Source organism: Sphaeramia orbicularis, chromosome 11 (assembly GCF_902148855.1).
Source record: "Sphaeramia orbicularis chromosome 11, fSphaOr1.1, whole genome shotgun sequence".
NCBI lineage: Eukaryota > Metazoa > Chordata > Actinopteri > Kurtiformes > Apogonidae > Sphaeramia > Sphaeramia orbicularis.
The window spans coordinates 51852219-51879496 of record NC_043967.1 but is presented as its reverse complement, the minus strand read 5'-3'; the positions used below and the strand labels follow the sequence as shown (position 1 = coordinate 51879496).

Here is a 27278-nt window from a genome sequence, read left to right as displayed (position 1 = left end):
AATGTGAACTCAGGTTTTTACATCTCAGCCAATCAGCTTACTAACAGCCCCCCTTCCCCCCACTGTCTGTCTTCATCCTGACCCCTGACCTCGTTGTTAGCGGTAACCCTCTGTACCCGCTGTACCGGGAGGATGCAGTACGGCTGCTGCGCAGCTCCAAACTCAACAGAGCAAATTCAGATGCCGGTCATTATGGGAGTTTAGAAAGGTAGAGGAGTAGTGTAGTGTTATTAGCGTTAAGATTATTACTGTAGAGGAGTCTGGATAGATAGATGAGGTGTGTAGTAGCATTAGAGTTGTTGATTATTCTACAGTTATTGAATACTTTGAAGTTACCACATAAGATCAGTCCCTGTATAAGCTCATCATATGACATCAATCACCATATGACATCATTCACCAGAACAGACAAAACATCAGTTGCCAATTGATATCAATCATTATATAAGATTGTGTGACATCACTTACCATATGATATCAATCATTGTATAAGAACAATTGTCATATGACATCAATTACCACATGAGATCAATCACCATATGATATCAATCACAATTTGAGATCAATTGCCATATAAGATGTCATGTCATAGCAGGCACTGTATGACATCAGTCACCATAGGACATTAATCATGACACCATCCAGCCCTAGTATTCATACTGGTTGTAGTACAAGTGTCTGGTTGTTGTACTGGATCTGTAGTGGTTGTAATGCTAGTCGAAAACACTGCTGTATTATTGGATATAGTACTATTGTAGTACTGCTGTAGTGCTGGTTGTGGCACTGGTTGTAGTACCGGTCTACTGCTGGCTGTAGTACTGGTTATAGTGTGCATCTAGTGTTGGTTGTAGTGTTGGTGTAGTGCTGGTTGTAGTATTTGTCGTAGTATTCACATTTGTGTCTGTCTTTAGGAGACATTTGCGGAGAATGTCTGTTGCCACCTCTCTTGATTCCCACGACAGGTACTGCAGCTTCTGTAGTAATAAGAGTAATATTAACGTCATTATTAGAAGTAGTAGCTGTAGTTGTAGTACATGTAGAATTAAAGATATGTTTTCATTTTCCAGCAGTAGTACCATAAAGGGTATTAATGGTATTAGTGTCGAAGTTGTTTTTTCTCCACCTGTGTGAGACATTTTACTGGTCTAACTTCAGTAACTGTAGTACACTGGTGTCATAGTATTTGTAGTATGTGCAGTAGTATGACGAGGAGTAGTATTAATAGAAGTACCACCAGTAGTAGTGGTATTGGTACACGCAGCGTTAAAGTTATATTCTTTCTGTCTGCGTCAGATTTTTTAATGGTCATAACTTCATGATGAATGGCAACTGTGAGGACTACAGGTAAGCCTCGGGGCTTATGGGTAGAGTTAGCGTTCTGTCTCAGGTGTTTCGGGTCATGTGACATTGCATATGTTTTTCTTCAGTTCTGACGTGATCCCAGACTTCCCGTACGAACCTGACGCCTTTGATGATGAGCTGCTCAGGTAAACTCTCAGACCCCGCCCACCCAGACCCCAGTGCCTTATACTTCCTGTTCAAGGACGGCTGCTGCTGATTGGCTGACAAAAGCCTGGTTGTCACAGTGACATGCCCCACCTACCACTCCCAGTAGCAGGTGGTAATGGCTGGTTGTCATGGTAACGCACAGGTACAGTCGTGGCATGGACCGAAGAGACTATTACAGCCGCTCTCGGTCAGCTGACCAGCGAGCGATGTCTGACCGACCCGTCTGCACACGCTCACACTCCACTGACCGCACCTACTCCGCCCACATGAAGTCTGGACGCTCTGCTCCCCCTTCACCTGCCCTGACCAGGTGACCTGCAGTCCACCAATCAAAGCGCAGAGCCGCCTCTGCGATGGTCGTTTTCTCTGCCTGCTGACATCACCTTCGTGTCCGATTTTTATTTTGCATGAGATTAACAGCTTTTTTTTCTGCCTTGTTTCATTTCATAGCATGTATGTAGGCTGTTGTTGCTGTTATTTTGTTGGAGTGAATGCGACACTTCTAATAAGTCACTCTATGTTCATATTAGACAGTGAATGAAGCATGACAATATGTGATCATTTATAATTTTCTGAAAATGCAATGAAATTTGCTGTTAACTTGATCTGAAATACAATGAAAACCAAAGAAATCTGGCATTGGCCTTACAATTGCTGTGATGCATTCACTGTCCTCGGGTAAAATGACATTAATCTGACTTGTACATGGAGGTGTGTTTAGTCAAAGATAATGGCTTAAAGTGGAAGATTTCAGGTGTAAACAGGTTCTGTCCTTGCGGCCTTCTTTTCTCAGATGAACTCTGTGATGATTTGTAGCATCTTATACACAGATAAACACATTGTGACTAAACCCGATAATATCTAAAACCAACTAAACAACTGACACAGTGACAGTTGAAGTGTTCATTTACAGCTGCTCTGCAGTCCATCATGTAGCTGAACACATGACTTCTTTGTGTTTTTTCTTCTTGTTATCATTGAAACAAAAGGTAAAAATGACCCAAACGAATAAACACATCATCACGTGACCTTTAATGTTATGTTTTCATCAGCTGTGAAGCTGAGTTTGGAATCTTCCCTCTTTAGTGAGATTATCTTTGGGACTAATCATAACTATAAGTTAATTGTTTCACCCTCCGCCACATTGACTGAAAGCTATTGTCAAAATAGAATCCTGCCTGTGGTGTGTTTGTGAACGTTGATCATTGGTGCAGGTTCTGCATTACTGGACGTTTACTGAGCATGTGCTTGTTGCTGCATAACAGAGCATCACATCTGCTGACCTGCTGTTGGTTTGTCATTTAATTCCTGTTTTTCTCACAGGGCAAACCCTCGAGGTGGATCGACCCAGACCAGTCCCACTGGAACACCGGTCTTCAGCCGACGAGGACGCCAACTTCCTGCCATCCCCCCAAAAGGAGCCCCAGACAGAAGTACGTCTGATTTACGTGTCAGCTTAGACTTGATGGTCAGCTGACAGCAGGGTTTACTTTAACCATTAAAACATACAGAGGGCTGATAGATGACAAACTGCAAGTCAGAGGGTTAAAGCGTGGTTGGACGTGTTTCAGTTGGTGTGTCTGTGTTTCAGATGGTGAAGTGTGTGATCCAGTGCACACAGGTATCACTATGGAGATAAACACTGTTTTTTTAGAAAGATCTGTAGCACCTGTAGATCTGAAAACACAAAACTCTAGTGCTTACAGTTCCGCATGCCCTGGGATGCATGCTGGGAGATATAGTCAGCTAAAACAGTGAAGACACTTCTTCTTCTGGCTATATATAGTCTTTGACAGTCAACCAAGTAGTTTTAGTACGTAAACATGAGTAGTTTTGATGTCTAAACCTAACCAAACTAGAACTGACACCTGAAACAGTTCAGAGTTTAAAGTATTTTTCACGAAGGATGTGAAAGTCTATGTTTGACTCTTTGCACTGTCTCACGTGATCTTGTTAAAACTTTTTGCCATAAAACCCTGATGGTTAGCTCCTCCCTGTCCACCTGTGTCAGGTAGATGTGGTAGTGGTTTCAGATGGTCTGTAGGACTGTGAGCTGCTGTTTGTCTGAATGTTGTATAACAAAAAAACACCCTCCCTGTTCAAACCACACTCAGAATGCGTAACAGTAGAACTCATGCCGTCCATCTTCATGTCATCATCATTTTTCTGATCATCTTTTCTTTTTTTCCTGTTTCCTCACGTCTTTTTGCGCTATCAGTTATGGCCATGCCCATCACAGGAGCACCGCCTGCCACAGCAGCTCCTCCCCCTTCCTATCATCAAACACCACCTCCGATCCATAAACAGGCTCCTCCCCCTGTCAATCATCAGCCACCTCCCCTCATACGAATACAGGCGCCTCCCCCTTCTGGACAACCCCCCCCTGCTGCACCTGCTCCTGTAGCTCCACCTCCTGCGCCTACTGCAGTTCCTCACCCTGCACATGTAGCTCCACCCCCTGCACACGCACCGGCCGCTCCACTCCCAGCACCTAAACCTGTAGCTCCACTCCCAACACCTAAACCTGTAGCTCCTGCACCTGTAGCTCCGCCCTCAGCACCCACACCTGCAGCTCCACCCCCTGCTCCTGCACCTGTAGCTCCGACCCCTGCCCCTGCACCTGTAGCCCCAGCCCCAGCTCCTGCTCCTGCACCTGTAGCCCCAGCCCCAGCTCCTGCTCCTGCACCTGTAGCCCCAGCTCCTGCTCCTGCAGTTCCGCCTCCAGCACCTGCTCCTGCAGCTCCACCCCCTGCCCCTACAGCCCCACCTACCACACCTGCTCCTGTAGCTCCACCTGCTGCACCTGCTCCTGTAGTTCAGCCGCCTGCGCCTGCAGCTACCCCAGCCCCACCCACCACACCTTTACCTGCCCCTTCACCTGCCCCTTCACCTGCTCCATCACCGGCCCCGCCCCCTCAGACACCAGGTGTGTACATCACAGGTGTAATGGATCTGCATCTGTAGTCAGGTTTCCATCCAAATGTATCACAAATTTTAATCAAATTTTCTGAAAATCTGCACGCAAAAAAATTATCCGCATTTCCATCCACTACGTGTATGAATATTTACAGTTAATTTATCACCCTCATCTAGGCGTCAGACTGTTTCTGTTTGTTCAGTATTGTTCATTGAGGGGTTTGAGGAGTCTTTTATGCAAAATTTTCAGTTCAAAACCTGCTTCTCACTCATATAGCATTATTTCATACTCTTCCATTTAGCCTTTGACTCATGTTTGGTTCTGTAGCTCCTCATACATGGTGGCGTGTCGTTGCTGTTTCCATCTAATACATCCTTCTGGTTTATGTTTTCTATGAATTCAGTGAATGTCCTCACACTTACTTCAGCTTCACATCAGTTGAGGTTTATAAGAGCACAGGTGAAAACAGGTGCTGGTAACACAGGAAGTCTGATCAGGCTCTTCAGGATTAGTTCTGTCATGGGGTCTCAGCCCACCTTTCTGAGAGATGGACCTGAGGAACAACAGTCGACAGGATTCAGAAGGCTTTGGCCTGTTTTCTTTAAAGCCAGTTGATGTTGTGTATAAACAGCTCATAGGGCAATGAGAGGACATGTTCACCTACAGATTATGATCTTCACTCTACTTATGTCCATATTAATAGCAGTCCTAAAACATGAACAAACACATTTAATTACATTTTGTCAGTCTTTCTCCACTCAGTCTGTTTCCATTAAGCTAATTCATTTTTGCTTTTTAAAAACACATAAACTTTTTCTCAATATTGTGATTTAATTTTTTTTTTTTTTTATTATACTGTGTTTCCCTTCTGATTTTTTTACGTGCATATTGAAACTGCATATAAAACAGTTGGATGGAAACATCTTGCAATATTCATGTTCAGTACTACATACTTATGGATAAATACATTCATTTACTTTTCAACTCATCATGCTGTTTCATCCCTTCACCCTGTCTACATCAGACCTTGACAGACGTTCAGCAACACCTGGTGGGACCAGAAAAGGCAAGTCAGCGTCAGGTTGATCATGATAGCACCTAAACCTGTAGGTAGCAGTAGAAGTTCAGGTCTGAAGATTTTGAGTTGTGTAGAAGTTCATGTTTGACGATGCTTGATATTCAGGTTGGGAGGAATTCAGGTTTGTAGATGTCTAGGTTTGATGATGTGTATGTTTGTATACCTTCATTTATGTTCACATTCAGGTGTGAAGATGTTCATGTGTATAGAAGTTTAGGTTTGAAGGCGTTCAGGTTTGAAGACATTCAGGTGGTGTAGATATTCACGTATGTACAGGTGATGCTCAGAGTCACCTGAAGTGTTCAGAGGTGGTGCCTCGCTGTGGTTTGACCAGTCATGTCTCTCTCTCAGAGGTCACATGGGAAGACCAGCAGAAGAAAGCCAATGGTATGGTCCCACCTTAAGCCATGTGATGATTAGAGAGTAGAACATCCCAGATATTGAAAGTGCTAGAAGTGAAACTGCCGTCCATCCGTCCGTCCATCCATCCATCCATCCATCCATCCATCCATCCATCCATCCTTTCTTCCTTCCTTCCTTGTTTTGTGATGTTTAATAATTGTCCTCTTCATGTTTCTGTTGTTCCATTATGAAGCCATTCTTAAAGGCTTATTGGGAGCCAGATCAAAGAGTGTAAATGCACTGGACGAGGAGAAACCAGGTGACTGCAGTCGGTTGAACCGATCCGATGGGCATCGGTTCAAACTGACAGGGTTAAAATGCTGTAGTCTCAAAGACTGGACGTTCTGAGTCGTATCAGCTGTAATCCATCTATCCTCTGACGGTCTCGAGATTTTTTTTTTTTTTTCGTCAGTGTGGTGTTACAGCAGATCTTTGGTACAGGCTCTTTATCCATTCAGTCTGTTGATAAATTTCAGTTCTGTGTGTATCTGAAGTGATTCATTCTGAAACAGTTTCACAACTTTTTCAGATGGTGTGATTGGTTGAAATCTGAGTAATTGCTGCTGATGTCATCTGGTCATAAACAATAAGGCCTTGTCCACAGAGATAAAGATGTTTTTTCACGTCATCCACACCAAATGATGTTTTGTTTTGAACTGATTTTTTTTTTTTTACCTTCTAATGTGCAGAATTTTTTTCCTTTCAACTAAAGCTTTAAAATGTCAAACTAACACTTAAATGCTATAGAAAATTTTGCTTGGTGGAAACCCTTTTAGCTGTATTTGTTTTTACATTGGTCAAAGGCAGATATTTAACAAAGGCTTGAATCCTTTTAGTAAAATATTTCTTTTGGTGGACAAGACCTGACTCATTAAAATGCATGAAATGTGGTGATTAACAGTCTCTTCTGTCCCTGCAGGTGTGATGAAGGATCCATCAAAGGTATGTCTCTTCATCATCACCTCACAACACTAATGACATGATGTGAGTCTTTACCTGTTGGTCTCACCTGTCCTCACCTGTCTCCGTCTCTTTGTGCAGATGCGGGACAGCTTGTCCTTCAGATCTTCAGACAGCGATGTTAGCGATGTATCTGCGATGTCCAACGCCTCTGACACGCGAACAGCCCACCGGCTCAGGTGAGACCAGCACTGTCTTCTGTCTCCATGGCAACAAGGAAATATGGGGTTCATTTATTAGTGTCCAAGCAGCAATTCTCTGGGTTCCTATTGTCATTGTTCTGCCCATAAGTGTCCATGTTTACATTCTCACAATGATCTCAGATGTTTTTTATTTCTTGTTTAGTCATTTATCAACATGTTTGCATGTTTCATTGTCACATTAGCATGTTTTTGTTTTCATGTTAGTGTGTTTTTAGTTCTTTCTTTGTGTGAGCATGTTTTTATTTACATGTTAGCATGTCTTTGGGTCTTTTTTTCATGTTTGCATGTTCTTCTCTTCTTCATTGTCTACATGCTACCATGATGTCCTCTCATTGGCTATCATAGCCGAGTGGGGTCCGTGGAGAGCCAATCATTAGATTTTGGGGCAGGGTCAGAGAAAAAACAGGAAGTAATAGGGGCGGCGGAGGGCGGAGCCACACTGAAGAAGAGCGAATCAGTGGAGGGTGAGGAAGGAGAGGAGGAGCCTGAACCTGAGCCTGAAAAGTAAGAAATGAAGGAAGTCAGACCAGAACCAGTTGTCATAGCAACAATAGTGACTCCACCCCCTTCCTGTAGTGTCTTCCAGTTGCCCCACCCCTTCAAATGATTGACAGGTGTGTGTTTAAACCTCATAGGACGAGCTCTACCCCTGGAACTCCTCTTCAGAAATCATCGAGTGTTGGTGGAGAAATCTGTTCTCTGGGACGGAATGATGACGACGATGACGACAAGAAACGACGCTCGAGCTTCGGTGCTCGAATGATGGGGATGGTCGGACTGGGAAAGAAGAGCCAGAGCGCCTCCCAGTTAAACCCAGAGGGTGAGTCCAGTCTGACTGGCAACAAAAACCAGAACCAAGACCCTAAAGAGAGACCAGTAAATATGACCACCTGTCCTAAACTTGGTCAACATGCCTCAAAACTAAAACTGGTCCCATCTGCCCCAGGTCATGAGGCACAAACCAGAGTTTTACCAGTTTAACCATCACATAGACCTTGATTTAGATGAGTGGCATCAGTTCAACTCTGACTGGTTGATGACTAGTTGTCTGTGTTTCTGATTGGTTTGTCTGTCTGTCTTCTGCTGTTAATACAGAGGAGGAGAAGAAGAAGAAGGTAATAAGACTTCCTGTCCAGAGGAGCGTAGAAACTGGTTTAGCGGTCGAGTTTAAAGCTCGTTTCACCCGACAACCGAGCCGTGACCCAGATGCTGAAGACCCAAAACCTGGAGCGTATGTAAAACCACTGCTTATTATCTGTCTTTATCCCATTGATGTCATGACTTACCCCCATCACCACTGCATGTACAGTGGGATGGAATCACACAGTTCCATATGCTTCTAAAGTTTATTCTCTGGGGTGTTTTTATGGTCAACTATTTTCTCCTGTGGCAAATTTTTACTGCATGTTCTTCAGATAATCGGTGAGGCATCAATAAGTGCTTTCTAAGATATTTTGGATTGTTTCAAAGCCTTTTTCACATGGTTGCCAAAGGTCTCAAAAGTTGGAGTAGTAGGACTATACTATGTTCTATGAAAATTGTAATTTTGGACAAATTTTGGTGCTTCAAGTGGTTCCAAAGGCATCAAGAATTGTTTGCCTAAGTTTTTCAAATTATGTTGAAACCTTCTTCAGATGGTCACCAACAGTCTCTAGTGGTAGATTAGTAAGGTTACAATATTTTTCTTGGTTGTTCTTCTCAGTTCAACTGGACTAGTCTAGCTATTTTTTTTTCTAAACTAGTCCAGTTGAACTGAGAAGAACGATGACCTGGGAAAATGAGAACTTACACAGACAAGGTCACAATATGTGCTTCAAAAATGGTCATTTTAACTGGGTTTCATTCATGTTTCTAAAATGTTTTGGGTGATTGGTGAGGTATGAATGAGTACAACTTGAAATGTTTCAGGCTGTTTTAAGCATTTTTCAGGTCTTCAGTTGGTTCTGGTAGTGGAATAGTCAAGCTATTGCTTGTGGTCTGAAAATGGTCAATTTAGACAAATTTTTATTTATCTTTTGAAATTGCTTTAGAAAATTGCTAAGATGTTTGTAAGCTGTCTTGATGTACTTCAGACTGTTTCTTTAGGTTGTTGCCAGTGCCCTCTAGTGGTTGAAAGGTTATATACTATGTGCTTCAAATGTAATAATTTCGACTCTTTTCTTTATTTGTTTCTAAAGTGTTTAGGAGGTTCTAGAAGCATTAATAAGTGTCTTGGGTGTTTCAGGTTGTTTGGATGAGTTTTTCAGGTCATCAAAGATCTCCATGATGGAAATAATACGTCCACACTATGTCCTCTGAAAGTGTCATTTTGATCAGTTTTTGTTCATTTTACCTATGTACTTTAAATAATTGGTACTGTGCCATTAAAGCATTTACAAGTGCTCCATGAGCTGTTTCAGGATGTTTCAAAGCAGTTCTGAATAGACTGAGTAAGACTATTGTATGTGCTTTGAAAATGTTAATTTAGGATGCGTTCCTGAAGAATTTTATGTGGTTCCAGTAATAACATGAGACACTCCTTGAAGTGTTCTAGATAATTTGAAACCTTTATCAGTTGGTTGCCAGCACCATCTGGTGGTCAGAGTAGTAAAACTGTGGTAAGTGCTCTGAAAATGGTCAGTCTGGGCAGGTTTTTATTTACCTTCTTAACACAGGTTAGGTGGTTCCAGTAGCATTAAAATGTGTTTTAGGTTGTTTCTAAGTCTTTAATCAGTCTCTCCTCATGGAATAATGAAGATGAAATATGTGCTCTGTACATTTCATTACAGATATTTTTACTTTTTAGTATTTTCAATCACTACTCAGGTATGAATACGTGTCCCGAGGTGTTTCAGGTTGTTTCTAAGCCTTTTTCAGGTGGTCACAGACACCCCCTGGTGGTGGAGTAGTAAGACTACATTACAGAATGTGCTCCATAAACCGTCACTGTAAATCAGTTTTTATTTATGTTTCTGAAGTGTTTTCAGTAATTACAAAGACATACCAAATACTACAATATATGTCAGGGTTCTCAGTAGAATTTTTTCACAGCATAGGGGCACCGGCGCGAGTTTTGTAGGGGGGTCAGGGGGCATCCTCGCCCGGAAAACTTTGAAATTTATAACTTTCTGAAACACTATTTCCTGCATTTTGAGGGGCAAATTTTGAGGAATGAAGCCAAGTTTTTGTCTTTGTTACAACAATGATTAAAAGTAAAAACTTTTTTTTTTTCAATTTGTGAATGGTAATAATTGATGGGAATTACTCCATACGGGAACTTGACACAAATTGATACTCAGAGATTAGGGATAATCGGGGCGGCACTCACACTACATGCACGCACAGGCTAAATTTTAGATATAATTTTCCACAGGCGATCGGTCTGTTTAAATAAGATAAATTGATTGAAGTCTCATTGTCAGCCAATGAGCGTAAGGCAAGTGATGTTGCTGGGCGGGCGTCAGACAATACCAAGGCACACAAAGGGGTGTTGATTATATTGTTCTCATTTCCTGTCTGCAGCGCTTTGCGCCAAGACAAAGGAATGTATTTTTTCAAATTCAAATCTCGTTATCATTACACTGGACAATCACACACACACACAAAAAACACCGCTACGCTGGTTGAAAGACAGCGTCGCGGGTGAAATCTCAGCATCGGGGGCCCCCCAGGGACAGCGTTTGGGGGGCCCGACGTTCAATGATGCTAGCGAGAACCCTGTATGTCAAAGAAAACAACTGATTTCCAAGGTCCTATAAGAAAATTAGCAAAGCACACAAAAAGTTCATTGTATTCAAAATATAATAAAACATGATGTTTAATAGATAACTAGCAAGATATATGAACTTGTTGATAAGCAAAATCAACACACATAATAATCCATCCAATCAGACATCAGACAGTAACACTCATCTGTTCAGTCAGATAAGTCATAGCTTCTGTTCACAGTGGGTAGTCTGGTTACAGAAAATATTTAGCCAATATTCATTTAAACTGTTGTTTGCATTTTTACTACAAATCCTTAGAATTACTTTAGACTTAGAAGTTTTGTTTTGACAGGTTTATTTTCTGGACTTTTTTAATAAAATTGCCTCTTGAATAATGTTAATGTTTTTTACATTCAATCTTCCATAGCTCACTACTCTGTTTCTTTTTCTTTATCTTTTCAGGTTGATTTTTCCAGGTGTAAAGTTGGCATCAGACAAACAGTTCACTGGCTTTCTTGAGGGATTAGGCCCCGCCCAGCTGGCTGGACGGCAGACTCTGGCCACACCCCCCATGGGTATGCTCAAGCTTTAGAATTACATGATTTCCAATTACAATTATACATGCATTAATGGTAGACATTCATACATTAGTTTGTGTTTGGAATCTCATTAAGAAACACCCCAAAACATCAGCAAACCTTCATCTGATTGTTACACATTTGATGTTTGTGCTACTACACCAGAAGGTCTGTCACATTCAAGTGATCTTACAGACGTAATAAACAAACTGTGACAGATTATTTTCAGGAGTGATTGAGATTCCTCACTTCATAAAAAAATGACTGTTCGTATGAAAAGAGTTTATAAACTGGGCTCATTTTCTGATCTTGAGTTATCTTGCTAACAGACAGACAAACAAAAAAGTCCCCCCTGTCCCATCCCGTCCCCCCGATCACCACCAAAATTTAATCATGTGTTTCTTGTACCAGTATCAACATTTTCTAAAAATTTCATCGAAATCTGTCCTTAACTTTTTGAGTTATCTTGCTAACAGACAAACAAACAAACAAACAAACCCCAATGAAAACATAACCTCCTTGGCGGAGATAATCATAAATCTGCCTTGAATTATTCCACAAACTAGGAGTTATTTGACCAAGAAGTGAAATATGAAAGTAGAATAGAGAGGGGTCGAGTATAGAGCCTTGAGGGACTCCATATGCCATTTCTCAAAGTTCTGAAATTTAATTATTATAAAAAACAAAGTGTGTTCTGTTTGACGAGTACAACTCAAATCAAGTGAAGAAGTCTTTTCCAGTGAGTTAAAGACTACAAAATGATCTGTGCTGTTGTACTGGAAATCTGCCTTAGTCTTGTAACTGGTTTCAAGACCATTTTTTAAAAGGCCTTAGTCTCTTCTCAGTATCAACTGGATTTTTACTCCATCTTGTCTTGGTTTCAGAAAAAAGACTCAGGATCTTATTTCAAGACTAGTAAAGACCACAACTGCAGGGATGTCACTAAGTTATCTGTGGATTGTCTGGATTGTTTGTGGGGAAAAAAGGTCAAACATTTCTTTCAGTTGTTAATTTGGCAGAAGGTGTATTTAATAAAAAAAAAAAATAAAAAAAAAAGCAAACCAAAGTCTAGTCTATTTATACCATAAGGTAATTTTGAACCTTGATAAGAGCTATTTCTGTCCTAAAGTTTGTGGAAAGTTCATCAAAATTCTTACCAACTAGGTGAGTTTAATGGTTGGAATTAGAAACAGGTGCCTTTGAGAAAGAAAAAGATTTGATTTACATACAGCAGGTCGTATTCAGATTTCTCGTCAGGCTCTTCATTTGTCTTTCAATGTGTGTGAGAGGAGCTTGTGTAACCGCCTCTGATTGGTTGTGTTGGTCAGGTGACATCCAGATTGGGATGGTGTACAGGAAGGAGCGTCTGGATGTGGAGGTGATCCGAGCCCGAGGGCTTGTGGGTAAACAGGGCAACAAGAATACGCCAGGTAAATAAACATGATTTAAAGGAAGTGGCAGCAATAGTATATAAATAAGACAATATATATCAGCTTTTCAGGACAAGTAGAGAATCTTTTGCTCGGAAATGCTACTAATACGTTGTTTGTGTAGCTCCATATGTGAAGGTTTATCTGATGGATAACGGGAAGTGTGTCCTGAAGAGAAGAACACGTCTGGCCAGAAAAACCCTCGACCCTCTATATCAACAACAATTACAGTTTGAAGAAAATCCAGAAGGCAAAGTTCTCCAGGTAACAGAAACAAATACACATCAAAAACATACATGAGATCATTATATAATTTGAACATCACTGTCCTATGAAAACTGCTTATGTCTAAAATGTCAACTTATCATGAGTTCAGAAAAACAGGCCATAATCAGTTTTGTAACGATGCATTTTCCCATGAATCCAACAGTGTTTTTAAGACCTAAAGAAGACAAAATTTGCCAAGTTACCCATAAAGGTGAAGTTTAGATGTGGATAAAAACATACATGTGGCAAACTGTAAGTGTAAAGAGTTAAATCAATGTTAAAACTATTACACGTTGATGTATTAGGCTAGTACCTGAATCTGGTCAAATCTCCCCTGAAAAGTGTTTTACTGGGACTACAAGAAACAAAATATTTTGGAGAGGTGACGTATATTAACAGTGCTAAAGCCATTAACGATTAAATGTTTAACATATGATAAAAGAAGGGTTTTAAGATCAATACAATATATGAATTTAATTTATCAGGTTAGATTTACTAGAGTAAGACAGTTTAAAAAGTTTATTTACCTTATTAATCTAGAAGGAGAATAATATGAAGCTCAATGCTAAAGTAACATTTCATCCTTGATTTGATCCCAAAATCAATGCTTGAAGTTGGACATGGTTTTCACTGGAAAAGGAGCTAAAGCTGGTGGACAAACATGAAGAAAAAGGATTTGGTCACTGAGAGAAGGATAAAGCCCAGTTCAGATCAAACACTACACCAAAATAAAGTACAAGTACCTGAAATATGGACTGAAGTACAGAACTGCAGTAAAAGTTCTGAGTCAGATAAACCAACTCTGTACTAATCTGTTGGGGTGTTTTTTCTCATCAGATCATTGTTTGGGGCGACTACGGTCGAATGGACCACAAATCCTTCATGGGAGCCGCTCAGATCCTATTGGACGACCTGGACTTGTCCAACATGGTGATTGGCTGGTTTAAACTGTTTCCTGCCACCTCATTGGTGGACCCCGCCTTGGCCCCCCTGACCAATAAAGAGACAGAGGGCGGCAAGTCGTAGCGTCGCTGTAGCAGCCAGCCAGGAGGGGGCACAGACTGGAAGGACCGATGAAAAAAATAAATAAATAAAGAGTCCCATGATCCTCTCTGCTGCTGCATGACGTCAGCAAGAGGAAGAGGAGGGGGCGGGGCAGGCCGTGGCCCCGCCCAAAAAATAAAGGCCGAGGGCGGGACACCTGGCGAAGGGCAGCGGCAGCCTCCAGCAGCCAGCCAATCACAGCAGCTCCTCAGGAGTCATGTGACTGATAGAGGCATGTCTGGAAACCATAGACTCAGTACATCACACGTTAGTTACCATGGAGACGCAGAACATGGGTTCTGTTCTTTGTTTTTGCATGGAAACGCCGAAAAGAAAAGAGTAGAAAAAATAAAACGTGAAATGTGACAAAAATCGCCTGAAAAATAAAAACGTTCTGAACGAAGAGTCTGAATGTGTTTCTGAAAGAAGGTTCTGCCGGTTTAATGTGGTTCTACTTAATTAAAGAATTAACTTTCTACAGACCTTGAGTCAGCGAGACAGTGGGTATCCTGGGTTTTACAGCGTGGCCTTGATCCTATTTCTGAGTTTGCAGCAGTTGTTCAGGTCTTTGTTGGGATGTTTTTCCAGTTTCCTGTGATGACAAGGATTTATCTGATGCTGGACGCCTGACGTCCCTCCACCGTGTTTTGTGTTCCACAAGTCCTAGACTGGATTCAGATGAGGCAACATGCTACTACATTCCCTCAGGCAGGAAGTCGTCTGCTCTGACTGATGCTGTTGGTCACTCACGTGCAGGAAACTTCTCCTTCAAAATGTTACAGTACATAATGGAATCCATTCAGGTCACTGCCAAACAGACTGTACCCCATGAGATCCAGATCAGATCAACCTGATCTGTGTGACTGACACAGGCCTAGTTTGGATTCTCCCCACTAGAGGGCACTAAATATCACACTGAGCATCCATCAATCCATCCATCCACCCGGGTCGCAGGAACATCAGCTTGAGCAGAGAGGCCCAGACTTCCCTCTCCCTGGATACCTCCTCTAGTTCCTCTGGGGGGATTCCAAGGCCTTCCCAGGCCAGCCAAGAGATGAAATCCATCCAGCGTGTCCTGGGTCTGCCCCAGGGTCTCCTCCCAGTTGGACATGCCCAGAACACCTCACCAGGGAGGAGTCTGGGAGGCATCCTGACCATAGGGTTCGTACACATTTTTCAAGGTCAAATTCAAGCACTTTTAAGGGTTGTTTTCAAATTTTTCCAGCACATCACCTTATCGTTGGGGTAACGTACATTTATACAGGAATATATATACTCATGATTATTTTTTTCACTTTTTATCACAATGATGTACATTGTATTATGCTATAAACATCTAAAATTATGTTTCATAATAGCAAAAAGTTTACAAATTAAAGAACTGAAACTTTTATCCAAAATAAAGGGAAGCCACCTAGCGTTCTTCAGACACACTTGCACTGAGCCAAAGATTAATATCAAACTGTACCTGGAATCGACCCGGAGAGCACCTGCTTATTTTCTTTTTAACAAAGTGTTATTTTCAAAATGTATCACCTCTCTGTAAGTTGCTTTTGCTTGAGTTAATATCAAAAATAAATAAAATAAATCGCATCACAGAGTTATAATAGAGGCACTTTTCAGACCTCGAAAACACAACATTGAAATTCAAGGATTTCAAACAGCCGTACGAACCCTGTGACCAGATGTCCGTACCACCTCAGCTGGCTTCTCGATGTGGAAAAGCAGCGGCTCTACTCTGACTCCCTCCTGGATGGCAGAACTCCTCACCTAAGGGAGATCTAAGGGAGAAACCAGCCAACCTGCGCCTGAGCATGTAGAACTAAAACACTGAAAGAAATGTGAAGAGGCAGCTGTGAAATTATGTGAACGTTTAATCTTCAATTTAATTTACAGACTCAAAGAAAAACTAACAAACGGCTGAGTCATGCAGGTAAACAACTACACAACAAACCAACACAACAACAATAATATTAATATTAATAATAACAACCGTCATCATCATCATGAGTAATAAATACTGTCACACTCACAGCAGGTCAGCTGATCAGAAACACAGTCTGAATGGCTTCAGGAAGGGGGCGGAGCTGTGACATCATCCAGTAAATACCTGTTAAGGTAGACAGACACCAATGTGGTCCTGAACCAGTTTCAGCCACGCCCACCTGTAAACCCCGCCTCCTACCTGTAAACACCTGAAACGTGAGCAGAACCACGGGGTCATATGACCTAAGGGGAGGAGTCACAGAGTGTTTGTGCTTCAGTGAATCGATCATCAGTAATCAATCAGATCGATGAAACGTTCAGTCAGGTGACTCCAGGTGAGTCATACCGTTGGTCACATGACGATCGCCATCATCGTACCGTCAACAATTTTGGAAGGGGAAAATTTAACGGACGGACCGGCAGCAACCTCTGATTGGTCAGTTAATCTTTGACATCACTGGAGGCCAAAACCTGCTGAGATAACGAGCGAACACTGACGAGTCTTAGTGTGTGGCTAAATGTGTCTGAAATGATGAGGAAACTGCGAGTCATGATGTTAGTGGGAATGGTCTCTTCTCACAAAAATCTGAAACTACTAAAGTGACTGTTTGGTTCATCTTCATCACAATCATCCATTAAAGGTATGAGTTACACCAATAATGTTCATTTTTAAACAGGATTAAATCAAGGTTTACTGCAGCAAATTTAAGACTCTCCTTGAATGAGAACAGAAGGTTAAACCTCATTTATAACAGATTGGTTGTATAGTAACTTTAACCTTGAACTTCAATAGGTTTAAGACAAAAACAATCGACAAATAATAACTGGATTTAGGCTCTGATGAGTTTTTACTTAGTGTAACATTTAATTTAATTCAGCATCATTTTGGACCTGGATTAAAAAAAACTAAATACTAATCTAAGATTAAAGTACCTTTGTGTTTGTGGACTGGTTTTTATTCGGTGTGAATTTATTTTTCCATTTGAAAGAGAAGAAGAGTTTTCTTTAGACAGCAGTGAATTTCATCTTACTCATTAATCAAAAAGTAATTTTCAGAATACATTAGCTAAGCTAATATGTTCACCTGTTTGTAAACAGTTTACCTGTTAGTTGGTAACTAGTGTGATACGACCAGTGCTCATCAGTCTCATCAGTTAGATTTGCGTCTTAGTCTCATCTGACGTAACATCTCTTCAGTTGTGATGGAGATTCTTCCCATCCCTGACTCATGGTTTGTCCCTGATGTGGGTTTAGCAGCAAAGTGCACTTATTCAATGTTAGTTTGAAGATGGAGGTCAGTGAAAAATGTAAATTTTATGGCAGTTTATTTTTGTAAGTTTTATGAGTGTGGTTCCCTGGGAAACTCTTTTTGAGCCTCAAGCTGAGCAGGTGTGGGAAACACTACAATGGGTTATGATTTTGATCATCATTAAATGAATATTTCAGTCCTCATTAGTGTGTTGGTAAGTGTATATTGTCTGTAGTGTGGGAAAGAGGTAATGCTAATGCTTGGTATCTCAGCAGGTTAGCCATTAGCCCATTAGCCCATTAGCCCGTTAGCTCGTAGCCAGTTAGCTCGTCAGCAGAGCAGCAGTAGCTCATCGTCACTGCTCTCTGGTCCTGGTCCAACCTTTCCGGTTGCCTCCAGGCACGCATCAGGGATCTGCGCTGTGTGGACCATCCCACAGTGTTCACAGGGGCCATCTCTGTTTCCCCGGTGATGGCGATGAGTATGGCCTGCACAGGAGGGGCGGGGCTCCAGCAGCGGCTGTCGGACATCTCCGACCGACGAGGATGACGATGAGGAATCCGAGTCAGAGACTGGGATCAGCAGCTCCACGTCCTCCTCTTCTTCCCTACTGCCTCGCCGCTCACCACCCTCAGCTCCACCCCTTCCCGTCTCCAACTGCCGCAGTGGACTGTGACTGGTCCAGGTTTGCGGGTCCTGCTGGTTTTGGCTGGTCCGGGTCAGGTTCCTGGCGAGGCGGTGCAGGTTGTGGGCCAGTCGCTGCAGGGCAGAGGGGGGCGGGGCCCGGAGCTCTGAAGCATCAGCGTCCAGACCAGAGGTCACCACGGTGACAGGGCCAGTGGGGGACAGGGCTTCTCGTGGCCGGGGACGTTCTCTGTCACGGGCTCGGTCAGAGGTGGTGGTGGTGGTCGCCACGGAAACAACAGCCTCCACAGCAGTGGTGGGTGGAGTTTTCTGCGGCAGAGGAGCGACAGGCCCGCCCACAGCTCCAACACCGCGTTCCCGTCCACGCTCAGCCTCCGTGTCAGTGTCATCTGAGTCCGGAGACAGCAGGTCTGAACCAGAACTCCCAGTGCTCCCAGTACCGCCGCTGTCCTCCAGGTCTGCAGAGACCAAAGCCAGAGAACCGGACCGCCGGGACCGTGAGAAGGTAAAGAGACGCCGCCACAGGTTACTATGGCGACCAGAGGACGGCAGCCTCAAAGATGTGAAGCCGAGCTGAGAGCGAACGGCGAGACGGAGATTCTCCAGGACTGATGCCTGAGGATGGAAACAGACAAAAAAGAGAAGAAAATGAAGACAGAGTAAAGACAGAAAAACAGCTTTAAAAGATGGACTTGATCAGAAACCTGTACAACAAGAGGATTTATAGAGACCAAAAGAAAGAAAAATATTTCAGTTCACTGAATTACAAAGAAAAACCACTGAAACCTGAAAAAACAATACAACACAAACTAAAACAAAGCAGTATTCTAGTCACAACTTGTACCTGGCTCCCAGAGCACACTGGGAAATCCTCCACAGGTGGGATCAGTCCCTGGGCGATCAGCTGACCATAAGAGGGTGGGGCTTCTCTCCTCAGGAGCTCCGCCTCCACTCTGGACAACTGAGTCTCGAACGACCTACAAGACCAATCAAACAACTGAGTCACTGTTTATACTGAAAAAACAATCAGGCCAACACAGATATGAGAATAAAACTGACAAAGCAAAGAAAAAAATATTATTTAAGAGTTACATAAGATACACTTAATATTGTTATAAAGAAAAGTTGTGAAAGTTGTGCAATTCTTAAAAAAAAAAAAAAAAACAATCTTGTTACTTGCTGAATATTATGCAAATCATTTTTTGAGTTTGTTACAAGTCAAATCCTGCTCAATATTAGCTGAAATTTTCCTCACGAAAGCCATGCTCAGAGAGTAACAATTGGAGGCTGGTTATGGGTCTACGTAAACCTCGGAGCTCACCTGCGTTCGAACATGCGCAGCGAGTAGAGTTTGCAGGTGCAGCCGAGGGCGATGACCAATAGGAGTCCACAGATGAGGCTGCCGATGACAGCGGCAGTGATGACTCTGGTGGGAACGATGACCGGGCAGCTCTCCTCATCACTGCCGTCTCCACAGTCGTCCTGAGCATCACACACCCACGACTCAAACACACACCGGTTATTCTGCAGGGAGGTAAAAGGTCACATGGGTAATCAGGAGACAAACTCAAATGACGTCAAAAATCAAACTTGAAAATAAAATCTACTGAATTATCAGAGTGAATGATGACTTTTGTACCTTGCAATGGAAGTTCCCTGGTTGGCAGAAGAAGCAGTTCTTTTCATCAGAACCGTTGGGGCAGCGGTTCTGGTAGTTACAGCGGTCCGATCGAGGGTAACAGGCACCGTTTCTGGAACACGGGAACTCGTCTTCTTGACATGAAGAACAGTTTAGCTCATCGCGGCCGTTGGGACAGTGCCAGTACCCATCACAACGCTGCTGCTCAGTGTAACATCCCCAGTTCCCCCCACAGGGAACCTCCCAGGGCAGGCAGAACCCGTCCACCTAAAGAAGGAGAACGTTTCAATATTTAACCTTGGAGACATTATTTCAACGAAACGAGATTCTTGAAATTTATGTCTGTAGAAGTGTCATAAAAGCTGCTGTGAGTATGTGCTTGTGTTCCTTTTCTTCAGTGGTTTTGCTTTACTGTGTGTTTTAGGGTCAAAAAAGGTGGAATAACAGAAAAAGACAAAGAGAGGGGTTGAAGTTTGACAGGTTTGGACTAAATAAGGCACTCAATATGAGATTTAGGATGTTGAAGATGAACTGTAAACTGGAATACACTGAACAAGTATTTTAATTTTGGGCCAGTAGTTTTTGTTTTGGGGCTCTTTTTTTTTTTTTTTTTTTTTTTTTTTTTTTTTTAAATCAGTCCAGCTGCTTTTTGGCACCTGGTTGAACTCCATAAAGCAGTTACACGGTCAAAACTCAGAAAAAAACACAGTAAAAAAAAAAAAAAAAAAGAAAATCAAGACAATAAGACAACACTGTAAACAACAGTAAAAACAAAAAACAAGGAACACGGTGTAAAAAAAGCCCAAACTGACTATTTTTATAGTGAGTTGGTCTCACTCACTGCTCTGCATTTTGACTCCCATTGCACAAGCAGTGGAGGCTGCACTGAGCATGCTCAGATGTCTATGGAAAATGCAAGGTCTATTCTATCAGCATGTTTTGAAATGTTTCCTTTTGTGCAAACAATAGAATTTTATGAATATCTAAAATAAATCCTACATTCAGAACGCTCATCACGGACACGTCAGGGGCTTAAGGGTTAAACAGAACCCACACAGCTTACAAAGATAAAATGACACATTTTAAACAGATTCAAAAGGACAAGTCCTTCTTAACAAAAGAATGTCTACACAGAATGACAGAATGTCTGTCAGTCTGCCCCAGGGCAGCTGTGGCTACAGATGTAGTTTACCACCACCAGAGGGAGAATGTGAGCGCGAATGAATAATGGGTCAATAATGTAAAGCGCTTTGGGTGTCTAGAAAGGCGCTATATAAATCCAATCCATTATTATTTATTATTATTACACAGGTTACACAGAACCTGTCCACTTTAACAAGAAGTAGTCCAGAACTCACCTGATAAGTGGCGTTGAAGCCTCTGGCAGCATTGATTTTGTCGGCGTAGAAGTGAACTCTCAGCTGACCTGATGATGTCACAACAGCTAGTGGTGCTCTGGAGTCAAAGGCGGTCAGAACTCTGAGGAGACGGCGAGGGTTCTCCTCCAGACCATCGTATATCTTCACATAGTCCCCATATCCGGTCCCATCGAGTTTGAAGTCCGTAAACCTCAGGATCACCTGAAGGAGGGAAACATGAAGGTCAGAACGTCAGCATGAAGAGTCAGACTTAAGAGGAGAACTTCAGCACCTGTCTCCTATTTCATCTATAAAACTCAGAATTATCTAGAGAACCTCTATTTAGAACATGGGGGAATATCAGGAACAGAACATCAGAAGGTGTGAAGACAAATGTGAGATGAACAGCAGAATGTATACACAAGGAGGCTTCAGCAGCATGTCAGCAGAGCATGAGAGGATGTCAACAAGTCTGGCGCACCTTGCGATGGTCTCCGGTGTCAATTAACCAGGTGCAGTTACTTCCCGGGGGATAAAAGTCTGGATAGTTTGGAGAACTGAAGGATCCGTAGAAGTTCCTGAGCCATTCTCCACAGGTGGGAACGTCACAGTCCACCTCATCACTCAAGTCCTGAGAGAGACAAAACAACAAACAGATGTAAATAAATAGCGAGGTTCTGACAGTGCCTCAGTCACGGGGAGCTGATCTGGGTACAGGGGCCGAACAGCTGCATTACCTGGCAGTCGATGCTGCCGTCGCAGCGCAGGCTGTGTGGTAAACAGGTGTAGATCCGGGTGTAGCGGGACACACAGGGGAACTGGTTGAAGCTGCAGGGCTGGAAGGAGATAAGTGAGTCCACACACAGCTCCTCGTCGGAGTTATCTCCACACTCATCCATGGAGTTACAACGCCATGGCTTTGGTATGCACTTCCCATTGGAGCAGTGGAACTGGTCCACGTCACAGCTTGATGCCTCTGGACTCCCTGTAGGAACAGAACAGGTTAAAAATGATTGATACTATATTGAAGAAAGGGTTATAGATGGGTTCTACATCAGAGAACAGATGAATGAATGTTCTAGCTGAATAAGAACTCATCTGCACTCATTTCAAAGTAAGTAAACAAACTGAGAATAAATGCACTAGGTGACAAAATCAGATGTGGTTTTGTTTTGTCACATCTTTTATGAATAATTTAAAACAACAAAGAAACCCTCTGGTTTTTTAACTTCCAAAAAAAGGACAAAATAAAATTTGTCTGAAATAACAATTTAACATTTATTGATAATTACTGATATTTAATTGATAAGACCATTTTCATCATGATAATATTTTAGGATGCATTTCCCAGAGTCACATCACAGTATTGATTACTGATTGGTTGTGTTTCCATCTGTCTGTATTAATCCTCTGTTTCAGTGTTCAGATCTCCCGTCAGACTTTAATCCAGGATTACATCCCATCCCTCTGCTCTGTAAACAGCTGTTACGTAACTCATTCCCTCCCATCATGCTGTGCAGTGCCGTCCTGACCTGTGACGTAGGACAGTCTGAAGCCCTTCCCTGTCAGGGTGTCATCAGAGTGGAAGTGGATCCAGACGTGATCCTGGGAGGAGATGTAAGGAGGCGGTCTGGAGGATCCACAGACCCTCAGTCCGTCCAGACTCCTGTAGCTGCTGATGGACATCCAGTCTGAGGAGCAGCGATGGGAGCCCTGAAGGTCGAAGTCCTGAAAACTGGACAGACGGAATGGAAACATGAGGCTGATGGAGCTGAAATGAACTGAGCCTTGACCATGATGAGAGATGGTTGAATTTTTAAACTCTAATGGAAAGAGCTTCAGATCTTCCTTTAGCAGAGGATACACTCAACTAGAGACAGCTTAATCAGCAACGGGAGGTTTTACAAACTCTCTGTGGTAAATCCAAAACAATTTGAGATAAAGCTAAAGTTCTTTTAAATTTTCCTAAAGTCTAATCATTTAAGCTTCACATTTCCATTAAAAAAAAACAAAAAAACCAAACAAAAATCTTTTCCACTTTTCTCACACAAACAACATTAAGATAATCCACTGGGTTTCTGTAGAGTCTAGAGTCATTTTCATCCACTCTCCCTTTACTCCATGTTCTTTCTTCAAACACAGCTATCAACACACCTTCATTCTTTCCATTTCTAAGTACACAGAACTTGCTGTACCCATGGAAAAGTGTGGTACCTGATGGTGATGGTGTCTCCAGGTCTGGCTCTAATGTTCCAGCTGCAGTTCAGTCTGGATGGATATTGAAAAGGCCAACCGGGGCTGGTGATGACGCCGCTGGAGGCTAGCAGGAGCTCAGCCACATCTCCGCATGCTGACGGGGAAACATTATAATATGATATAATAATAATATAATACATATGATGAGCTGTATTGTTGAAGTGTCAAATATGGGTATTTCAATAAAAACACATAGCACTCTGGACAGATTCTACATCTGTGTGACTAAGAATGATGCACATATTCTCTCACTCTCTGGACTTGGCCTAAAATTGTCTCGTCTCAGTTTTTAAATTCCACCACATTGACACCACAATGCACAGTCCAACTTTCTGCCTTGTAGAACATAGTCTCTCCTCTTAGGTTGCACATCCTGATGCATAGTAGATAACGGTCTGAGAATCACACAACTAGATTTCAAGTAGAATAATCACTGTATTGTAGATTTACGTCTGTTTCTTGTTTTGCGGATCTGGCGCAAAGCAGGAGCTTAAGCGGTTTTGATATATTTAAAGCAGCAGAACCGACATCTCATTATTCAGGTTATGCCATGTTGTTTAACATTAGCGCATGATGACAACATGATGATGAACAAAGCATTATGAGTGTTCTAAACAGACAAAAGGAGCCATAAGCAGTTTACAGCCAAGGCCAACAACATGAAGGAGATCACATTTCAGAAGCAGGAGGAAAAATGAACAAGGAGCTCGATGAGTCTGTTTACTAGACAGACATGACAGACAGACATGACAGACTTTGGCTACAGTCAGACAGCCAGTCTTAATGCACAATTTGGATTTTTTTGTGACATCCAATTTTTTGTGTGCTCGTTCATGTTACAAATTAAATGCGACTTCTATCAGTTCTCAGTATGAACTGAATGCGACCCTGAAGTGACCTGCATGCACAAAAGAGGTCCTGATGTAATACGTGACCACGCAGCACAGACTGTGTTTATGGAAGTAAATATGGAGGCATCTCGCATCAGCGTGTGTGTGGCACTGATAAAGTTTCTCAACAAACGAAGTCAGCACCATTACAGTTGAATAATTTTAAAGAGAAGATTAAAAAAAGAGGAGAGCCAGGTTCTTTGCTATGGCCTTTTGTGGTGCAGTGGCTGCTACGTGTGTACAATGGAGCATTTGGATGAAGAGTCGGAGTCAGGAGTGGTGGGATAGTGATGTTAGTGGCTTCACTGACACAGACTTCATTGATAATTTTCGAATGATAAGAACATTTAAATATATCTGAGACCAACTCTCCATAACACTCTCACGACAAGACACTTATCTCCGGCGACCTATATCTGTTCGCAAGTGTGTTGCAGTCGGGCTGTACTGGCATTTCAATGATGTAAAGGTCAGATAAATGCGACCTGGCCATTCAGACTTTACATCGCATTGCAAAATATCCAATATGCAACGGATTTAAGACCACATATGAAAGTGACCTGGGTCAGATTTGAAAAAATCAGATTTGTACCGTTCAAACTGTCTTTAACAGGTCAGATACAGGTCAAATAGTGGCAAAAAATTGGATTTGGGCCACATTTGGCTGCAGTCTGAACGTAGCCTTAGTCTCAAAGAAAACTAACTAACTGAACTTTTCAGATTTGAGGTGGAGGACTGGGGTGAAGTCAAAAAATGTAGACAAGCAATGTGTAAAACAGGAGAATGTCACGACAAAACTCGTGGTGGTGCTGATTTAACTTAAGCATATAGGGACCAGCTAGTCCACACTTTTATGAGCTGTGTTGCCTCTTGAAACAATACTTCTTCCCTCCTGGTGGTTCTATTCATTAGTTAATGTCAAACCAGCTGAGAGGAGCATTAACACTACCAGGTGGACTCATGTTGCTATGTTCTTATAACATTGGATCTGACAGTATCATTATGTTCCACTCTGGAGCAAGTGCTGAGTCAAGTGGACACCTAGTGGTAAAATTTAATACTAGTTCGTTATGATGTTGACTTATGTCAAGGTGGTTTGAACATTTTCACTCCAGTTCACCCTAGTGTATTGTGACACCATTGTTATAGTGGCCTACGTATCACATTTCCCATATGTGATAACTAATGAAAATGAAATTTATGACTAAAAGTACATGACACTCAAACTTGCTTCTGCATATGTTTGAGAACTCACCATTTGAAATCCCTGACACGTAGACGTTGTCATTCCTCTGAGAAGCAGCAATGCATCCTAGAAGAAACAGTTACACTATTAATGCAGTCCCTCACTGTGTACTATTTAAAGTACTCAAGTATTTCAGTACTTAGTTGAGCTTTATATTTTACACTTCTACTCCACTAAGTCTCAGAGTGAATCTCACGTTTTAATTTCAATTAAGGTCAGGTGATAAAAGGACAATTACTGACATTGCAATATAGTTTCACATGTCATGATATTCGTGATGATTTTAATTATCTAAATATATGCTTTCCTTTGGTCTTCGAGGTTTAAATTGTTCATGTCAAATAAAATGCTTGGAAAATATTTGAGCTCTTCTTTTTAGTTCTTCTTAATTTATATCCTGTATACGATATGTTAAACAGATATTTTGGCAATAGTTTTGAATGTTCTACCTCTGGAATTGGTAACAAGTTAAGTGGTTGTTGTATTCTGATCATAGAATGTTTTAAACCACGTCTAACATCTTGCTCACTGTTTCACTGTTTTCATCTTGCTGCATGAGAACACAGATTATGTTAATGTTATTCTGTCTTAAGGCTAATATGACTAAATATGTTTTTGTCTTGTTATACATCGTTTTCATCTTGTTCTGTCTAAAATGAATAACTTACAACTACAAATAACCTTCTAGATTCTTCAGCTTTCACTCACCAAAAACCAGCCATTAAATCAAAACAAATACTGATGTGACAATCATCGTGGATTGACGGGGTGATGTAAAATTACCTGTGATCAGCAGCAGGTAGACTCCGGCTGCTCTAGAGGCCATGATGACCCGGATGTGAGTGTGGAGCAGCTGTTCTGATGAAGATGATGGCGATGAAGATGAAGGTCACTAAACAGCTGGAGGAGCTGACAGCTGCATATCAGTCCAACCTACAGCTTTAATCTGCCCGGAGACAGATGACGAAATAAACTGTAAACGGACCCGATACTGATCAGAGGTGATCAATATACTGATCGACTGGTCCGTAATGGTTCTACTGAATCCGAGCTAACGGAGCATCATGAAGCACAGACAAAGACATCAGCTAACAGCTAACGTTAGCTCTGTTGCCTGAACACAGACACACATTACGGAAACAAACACGTAACACTGAATAAATAATGTAAACCCGAGGTAAATAAATAACCCTGATTAGGATAAATATATCAGAAGAATAAATCAAAGGCTAACGGTTAGCTGACTGCTGTATAAGACCGCTAGCTCCAGGGTAACAGCTAACAGCTCCCTCAGTGCAAACAAGCTAACGGCTAACCTCCCGCAGAACAGACATAAAGCCCGCAACAGAACAGCTAACCCGGGTCAACCCGAGCCGACTCGTACTAAACACGAGTCCGGCTGACAGGTGCGCAGTTCTCAGCGCTTGCTGCGCCCGGTGTCCCGGAGTTTTATCGACATCTGTCCGGTTTCTGTGTTAGCCGTTAGCCTTTAGTGTCGATCTGGACAACAACAGAGCGAAGGAGCAGAAGAGGCCCCGCCCACCGAGGAATAAACCCTGCCCCTGTGTATTTGTGTGCGTGTAAACCCCGCCCCTTAGTATAAAAATAATGTGGGCGGTTCTCACATTACATTAAAGGTGCAAAGTAGAAACACGTGAAACAAATCCCAATGACATCAACACATTAACACACGAAGATGGAGTCTCATACATGCTACACAATTATAAATATGTCTGTTTAACCTAAATATATTCACCTACTTGCAATAATAACATAAGTCCCTTCTGATCAAATATTATCATATTGTTGATAAATAAATAAATAAGAAAACAGAAGCACAGGTTATCTCCTCAGATTTACTTCACATCTGCTGAAACTAATGTTAGTACACAAGTACACAGAAACTCTTTATACTGGCAGCAATGTTCAATAAAA

The 27278-nt window shown here is 42.0% G+C and overlaps 2 protein-coding genes across 16 annotated transcripts in view; one reads left to right on the top strand and one right to left on the bottom strand.

Moving 5' to 3' along the window:
* The window catches only part of LOC115428269 (regulating synaptic membrane exocytosis protein 2-like), a 52420-nt gene extending 37947 nt beyond the window's left edge, over nucleotides 1–14473 (top strand). For 6 of the 15 annotated variants that reach the window (XM_030147157.1, XM_030147156.1, XM_030147154.1 and 3 more), the window contains 19 exons: nucleotides 101–208; nucleotides 912–962; nucleotides 1294–1344; nucleotides 1428–1487; nucleotides 2833–2942; nucleotides 3101–3130; nucleotides 3728–4435; nucleotides 5451–5492; nucleotides 5856–5891; nucleotides 6100–6165; nucleotides 6826–6848; nucleotides 6948–7045; nucleotides 7415–7573; nucleotides 7705–7889; nucleotides 8165–8300; nucleotides 11218–11330; nucleotides 12662–12763; nucleotides 12888–13027; nucleotides 13868–14473. In XM_030147157.1, the coding sequence (XP_030003017.1) occupies nucleotides 101–208; nucleotides 912–962; nucleotides 1294–1344; nucleotides 1428–1487; nucleotides 2833–2942; nucleotides 3101–3130; nucleotides 3728–4435; nucleotides 5451–5492; nucleotides 5856–5891; nucleotides 6100–6165; nucleotides 6826–6848; nucleotides 6948–7045; nucleotides 7415–7573; nucleotides 7705–7889; nucleotides 8165–8300; nucleotides 11218–11330; nucleotides 12662–12763; nucleotides 12888–13027; nucleotides 13868–14056 (2407 nt within the window). In that variant the 3' untranslated portion in view covers nucleotides 14057–14473. Of the gene's footprint in view, nucleotides 1–100; nucleotides 209–911; nucleotides 963–1293; nucleotides 1345–1427; nucleotides 1488–1651; nucleotides 1820–2832; nucleotides 2943–3100; nucleotides 3131–3727; nucleotides 4436–5450; nucleotides 5493–5855; nucleotides 5892–6099; nucleotides 6166–6825; nucleotides 6849–6947; nucleotides 7046–7414; nucleotides 7574–7704; nucleotides 7890–8164; nucleotides 8301–11217; nucleotides 11331–12661; nucleotides 12764–12887; nucleotides 13028–13867 lie in introns of all 15 variants that reach the window. The other 9 variants (XM_030147163.1, XM_030147162.1, XM_030147155.1 and 6 more) reach the window with 9 other exon arrangements.
* A 1457-nt stretch (nucleotides 14474–15930) lies between these two features.
* Nucleotides 15931–26890, bottom strand: lrp12 (low density lipoprotein receptor-related protein 12). Its single transcript, XM_030147169.1, has 11 exons — nucleotides 26127–26890; nucleotides 25353–25409; nucleotides 23166–23301; nucleotides 22484–22686; nucleotides 21689–21936; nucleotides 21433–21582; nucleotides 20952–21173; nucleotides 19594–19860; nucleotides 19276–19478; nucleotides 18799–18931; nucleotides 15931–18569 (listed from the first exon to the last, which is right to left on the bottom strand). Exons 1-11 carry the CDS (start codon nucleotides 26167–26169, stop codon nucleotides 17640–17642), a joined length of 2592 nt encoding a protein of 863 aa, XP_030003029.1. The 5' UTR covers nucleotides 26170–26890; the 3' UTR covers nucleotides 15931–17639.
* Between the last annotated feature and the right edge of the window lie 388 nt (nucleotides 26891–27278).

Excerpts from the sequence above, each read along its gene's own strand:
- lrp12 (XM_030147169.1), bottom strand. The coding sequence starts at position 26,169 with ATGGCCTCTAGAGCAGCCGGAGTCTACCTGCTGCTGATCACAG. Across the intron at positions 25,410-26,126 it reads CTACCTGCTGCTGATCACAG|GATGCATTGCTGCTTCTCAG; the intron begins GTAATTTTACAT and ends TGTTTCTTCTAG. Across the intron at positions 21,583-21,688 it reads ACGGCAGCATCGACTGCCAG|GACTTGAGTGATGAGGTGGA; the intron begins GTAATGCAGCTG and ends TGTCTCTCTCAG.